This window comes from Protomyctophum parallelum (assembly GCF_964188405.1).
Source record: "Protomyctophum parallelum genome assembly, chromosome: 21".
Classification (NCBI taxonomy): Eukaryota; Metazoa; Chordata; class Actinopteri; order Myctophiformes; family Myctophidae; genus Protomyctophum; species Protomyctophum parallelum.
This window is the reverse complement of record NC_139713.1, coordinates 32,281,975-32,287,974: the sequence shown is the minus strand read 5'-3', so window position 1 is coordinate 32,287,974 and position 6,000 is coordinate 32,281,975. Positions and strand designations below refer to the sequence as shown.

Genomic DNA, 6,000 nt, shown 5'->3' with positions numbered 1-6,000 from the left:
ATCCAAACTTTGAATAGCTTTACTTTAGGGTATTAGGGGTAAGTTGCTACTAAATAAATGCCTTGATGTCATATCATTTTGTTATTAAACCCCTCTGGCGTCTGACACATTTTGTTTTAAAATGCTCATTTTGGTCATGGGTGGAAATTGTGGAATAGGGCGACTTGGTAGGCTACTGTAACTGTAGCCATAGGGGATATTTCTCATGTTATTTTAACTGGCTTAAAAACACATCTTGCTGGAAAATTGACAATGAGAGAGCTTTACAACAGAAAGCCAACTATTGGGGCCCAGGGGACTAACTATTAGGGCATTTGCACACTGATGTCTGCCAGTCACAATGTGGAACAGGGACAGGGTCTCAATTTGTGGGACGCCTGAAAAGTCTTGGAAATGAGGGACTGTCCCACGGAAAGGGCGACATCTGGTCACCCTAAAATGAACATCTAGTTTTACCACTTACAGTTACAGTATGACTGTAACAAATATCTAGGCTGTTGTAGCCTACCCAAACACTTTGTGTAGGCTACTGTGACGCATGTTGCATATGCTCTTGGTAGGCAGCGGCCTAATGGCCTATGCTAATTTCTGTTTTCAATTATGTACAAATAATTATGTTACTGTTCTTACATCATTGCCAAAACAAACGTCATGTCAAAAAAGCATTTATTATGTCCAATGCTTTGAGTTTGAATCACAAATTGTCAATGTGACAATGTGACTCTGCCTGTTTAGTGTTTACCAAAATTACCACGGAAGTCACACATGCTCACTCTCACTCCTTCATTTATACTTGATTGAAACACACGCCTACCCCGCGCATTTACAGTAGTTAGTTTGAGCGCCAGTCAAAGTATCACAGACACAATCACATATAGTCAGACAGCTGTGAATGAATCACACGCCATCGGACTCTACAGTCTACACCTGTGCTGCCGCCTCCTGGACGGACATGACTCCCGTGCAGCAGCAGCAGCGACTCAGACTGTACTATAAACGAACGGACCGCTTATGAGGAGCCGCACACACTCAAAGCGGAGAGGACCCACACACACGCACACACAAGGAACGGGATGGCAGGGAAAGTACTGCACCGCGGTGCTCTCCTCCTCGTTGGGCTCTTTTTACTGACGGGGACCACCGCCACAGTCCGGGGCGCAGCGGCGGCGTCGCCGGGGGACGAGGAGATGGACAAGGAGATGAACGACGCGGAGACCCCGTGCGAAGTTAAAACCGTCACCGTTTCCACCCTACCCGTGCTCCGCGAGAATGAGTTCAGCTTCACCGGCGCGGGCTCAGGGAGCGTGGTCGGAGGTGGTGGTGGAGGAGCAGGTGCTGCTGGTGGTGTAGGAGGAGGCGGAGGAGGGGAATCCCGACTCCTTTTATTCGTTAGAACTGACCTACCTGGACGAATTTCCGTCATGGATGATCTTGACAACACAGCTCTCCCCTACTTCACACTCGGTAAGATAATTGCAATGGTATACAGTCAACTGTCCCACAGTGAAACCTGGAGCTGCGCAAATAGTGCGCATTAAAGGGACCTTCATTCGCACCGTGCTTGTGTTGTGGTACAGTAGCCAGCCTAGACTATGGACATAACACAAGTCGTGTGTGCATGCGTGTTTTGCAGTTTAATAAGCCATAGTTTCTTGAGATATGCTATCACTGAGATTTTACACAATGTAGGCTAATGGCTTGTTTCATGTTACAGTGATAATGAAAGCAAATGAACACCTGCTACTTATATTCCTTATACTTTAGGAGCATTGCTTGAAACATTCGAAATGGCATGGGATATGTCTGGTAGGCAGGAAATAGTCTACAGTAGCTGCAATAGGCTACAGAAAACCCAAACTGAAGTATCTGATAATTACTACAATTTAACAAATTGCATATTCATAATCTTTCATACAGTACACACACACACACACACACACACACACACACACACACACACACACACACACACACACACACACACACACACACACACACACACACACACACACACACACACACACATACATACACACACACACACACACACACACACACACACACACACACACACACAGCTAGTATGAAGGATTATTACTTTAAATGTCATGCCTAGCTATAAGTATGATGCACCAAGCAGGGAAAGCAATTTTGCCGGGCAAATCTGCATGAAATTGCTATTTTATTCCCATGTGAGCACAGACTTCATACAGGGCACGTGCCTAGTTGTTGGGGGGGGGGGGGGGGTGGAAGTTTGATAAAAGGAATGCTGAATAGGCCTATGACTGCAGTGCTGCAAGCATTCCGCCATTGTAGTTTTTAACGACTTTGGACAGACACACAACTTTATGCCATGCTTCATTTCATCCAGTATTTGTTGTCCTCCAAAAACATAAAGGCAAAAAGAGCCTATACTGTGACTAACCTAAGCACAAAATGTGTAACTGACTAGACAACTGGGTGAGTGTGGAAAATAGGCGGTGCCATTACAGAGACAAAAAAACAATCTATTCTACAAGATGGAGCCGCAAACAAAAGGGAATATTTTAAGTGGCCGTCATTTACACCATATTTCAAGGGGATGTACTCACTCCTCGTTATAGACTCTGTGTAAGGAAAGTTTGGCTGACTGATCTTAGTACATCGTTAGTATTTATACTGACAATGGTGTTAGCCTGTGTTTTGAGCTTGAGTTGACAGCAATATATTGTAGCATGCTATATTTAGTATAGGCGATGGGATAGCTACTGTAATCTTTAGTTTAAATAGCAATATTATGGCATGCTGAAGAGCAGCTGATCATAATGAGGAGTGTCTGAAATCCAAAACAGTTCAGTTGAACTCTGTTTGGAATGGCACATTGTAGATAATTATGATTCTCGGCGTAGCAGAGAATGTTATCTCTCATCTTATGTCTAACAGTGTAGACTAAACAGATTGCAGGGAAAGGGAGTCAGGCAGGCTGAGGGCTGGAGCATTAAGCTAGTAAATCACTTTCTATTCTCATTAAGGACAGCCACCGACTGGTGAGAAAGGCCTCTCTGTCCTCCCATTCAGCCAGCTAGCACATTTGCAGTTTCACCCTCTCAGTGCATGACTGCTCACTGATGATGGAGCGGAGATGGGTTTCATCTAAGGGTATCATGCATAAAAGGGAGCAAATGAAATAATAAAAAGTATGTACACAATACTGTACAATACAGTGGCTTTGCTTTGAGTTTTATAAATCACAAACGTGGAGTATGATGATGGGCGATATGCCCCCCTTCCTGGCAAAAACTAAAAATGTGATGGCATGTTATAAATTAATGAATAAAATATTAACACTATGATTTGAGGCGATGTCAAGGTATACCAACATTATAGGTATTAGACTGTATTTTGAGTGTGATGGCGTTGCTTTTTTAATATTTAAAACAAGTTACATCATTGCAGTATTAATCACATATTGATATGGAAATAGATGGGCCTACATATCAAAGCATATTCTGGAAAGTTGTTCAATCTCTGCATCTGTTCAATAAGATATAGCCTAAGCTGTTAAGAGGATGATTGATTTAATTCCTTCTACCTTGAAATAACACAGTCTGTTCGGTTTTTACGAGATGTTGCACGTGAGGAATAGTCATTATAGTCCAATGGAAAATATGGATGTACATTATACCCATCGATATAAAGGAGTGTGGTTACCATGTGTTAGTGTCTCCCCTCTCACAGGTAGCTTTGGAAATTGTACCGTAATTGCTTAATGCAATACCCTCAAACCAGCTCTGGTCCATAGCTCTAATGCATTGTATTTAGAGCTATGTTTCTGTCAACTTCCGGAGCTCGCATGAATGCAGACCAGCCTCTCGTCTTTAGTGTAAATAAAAATAACGTTTTTGCTACTCACCAAAACAAAGGGGTTGTGTCATTAGAAAGCCTACTTTCCTTAGTGAAAGCACTCTGAGCCCCCCACCACACGTCGTATAAACGGTACTTTTTGGCCAAAAATTGATTTTGTTTCCACCGGAAAAAAAAATACTTTGTTAATCCAATGCGCCCTCTAACGATATTGCCCCCTCATAGAGAATATTTTTTCCTCCCTCCGGTGAAAATAAATCCCTTTCCCTACCCTCAAACCTAGACCCTGACCGATTCCAGAATTTGGAGTGTCCAGCCAACCGATTTACTGATGACTTCCCCACATCAATTCCGAGCAAAAACTGAAATTCATATTTTTTTCAAAGAAGGAACATTCTAAAATAGAAGGTGATCTACAAGCACTGCATTGTGAACTTGTAGATCTGCTATTTCCGAACATTATTGAAAACTTCTGCCTATCCACACTTTTCCTGGGCTGTGTGTGCTCCACTTCCTGTCGATTTGATCCAATGAAATCCAATGAAACTGGTCAGATGACCAATGATATCCAATGAAATCGACAGGAAGTGGAGCACACACAGCCCAGGAAAAGTGTGGGGCAAAATAGGGCAAGTTAAAAAGTTAAAACAGACACATTGGTTGAATATATTATGGTATGGCTTATAATGAACTGGAATTCTGTTCCTTTAATTATCTGAAACTGTGGCATTAGAAATATAGCACAGTGAATTATCAACAGAGAGTGGTATCATGGTGGGTCAGTGGTTAGCATGGAAGTTCCCAGCTTTCTTGTGTCGAGTTTTCTTTTTCTCCCCATGTACTACAGTACTACAGTGACTCTGACTGTGCAAGCTGATCGTCAGTGGATGCCCACTGTTACTAACTGTAGTTGGGATGGGTTAAATAAAGAGGACCCATTTCCTAGTGTAGTAATTTATTGTGAATTATCAACGTAAATAATTTAATAAAACATTTAACATTTAACATTAGGTGTTGATGTGGGTCACACAAAACCACAGGAACATGTTTTTGTCTCCACCAGCCGAAGGCATGGTCTGCATACAGCTAATCTCTGGCACCACTGGCCCGGTCGATGCCTAACTGTGCACACACTCTACTCCCTGGATGCCAACGATGAACCTCTGCCCCAATTTCTCCACAGATAGCGTCACCATGAGGCTGATTATTGCAAAACACATTTATTTATATTAGTCGTACACATTTGATCAATACATGCAATTTGCTATACACTATCTCTATAGTCTATAGTGATCAACACGGACCTGTCCACTTCCCCATATTCCATCCCCACTGGCCTTACAAAGTTTGCAGGATTTGTCCGTTTTGAACAAAATGCCTAAAATCATCAACACAACATGCAATTTCAGTCAAATTATTCCCACTATAGGCACAGGAAGAAATCTCACTTAAAAAATTAAATCAGCCTCATGATGGCGCTATAACAGGCCAATTCATGTTCTTACCTAAAACCGTTATATATTTATTTGTATTGTCCTTTTATACAACCACCAGGTGACAGATTATTGCAAAAAAACCAAAAAAACATGTTTATTAGTCTTATTTGTCCAAACATCACAAACGCTATTATCCTGGTGGAGACATGTGCCACGAGGGGCACTTTTTCTAGTTTACCTTGAGATAGGCGTGTGACTGTTTGAGATATTTCCTTAAACGAATTATTTTAAAGTGAGCCTTTATCGTAAAGTATACAGTCTTACTCTTATATAAGCTACTTAGGTGTTGACGTGTTGTTCTTGATTGCTCCTAAAGTTAAATACAGTATCACCGTTTCCCAACCACTGGGTCGGGACTCGGGATCCATTTGTGGTTCGCATAGTCACTCGCAGACACATGTTTATGGGTTGCTTTAGTTTTAGTTTCCTACATTTAGTTTTTAACTTATTTAGTTTCTTAAAATGCAATAACATGCCCATGGAAGACGCCCATGGAAGACGGTGGCTGTTTGGGCTTGTAGATCTGCTATTTTAACTAGCTTGGTCCCTGGTAAACGTCTAATCCCTCTTTTAGGTCTTGAGCAAAAAAGTTTGGGAACCACTCAACCACTTCAGTAGATAATTTGTTTCTTTGACCAATATCTTCCTGCTAGTATATGCA

The 6,000-nt window shown here is 41.8% G+C and overlaps 1 protein-coding gene across 1 annotated transcript in view; it reads left to right on the top strand.

Annotated features, from left to right (window-relative positions):
* Positions 1 to 1,073: 1,073 nt before the first annotated feature.
* astn2 (astrotactin 2) overlaps positions 1,074 to 6,000 on the top strand; it is a gene marked incomplete at its 5' end in the record, with an annotated part of 505,571 nt that continues 500,644 nt past the window's right edge. The window contains one exon of the mRNA XM_083793933.1: positions 1,074 to 1,464. Within this exon, the coding sequence (XP_083650059.1) occupies positions 1,074 to 1,464 (391 nt within the window). The remainder of the gene's footprint in view (positions 1,465 to 6,000) is intronic.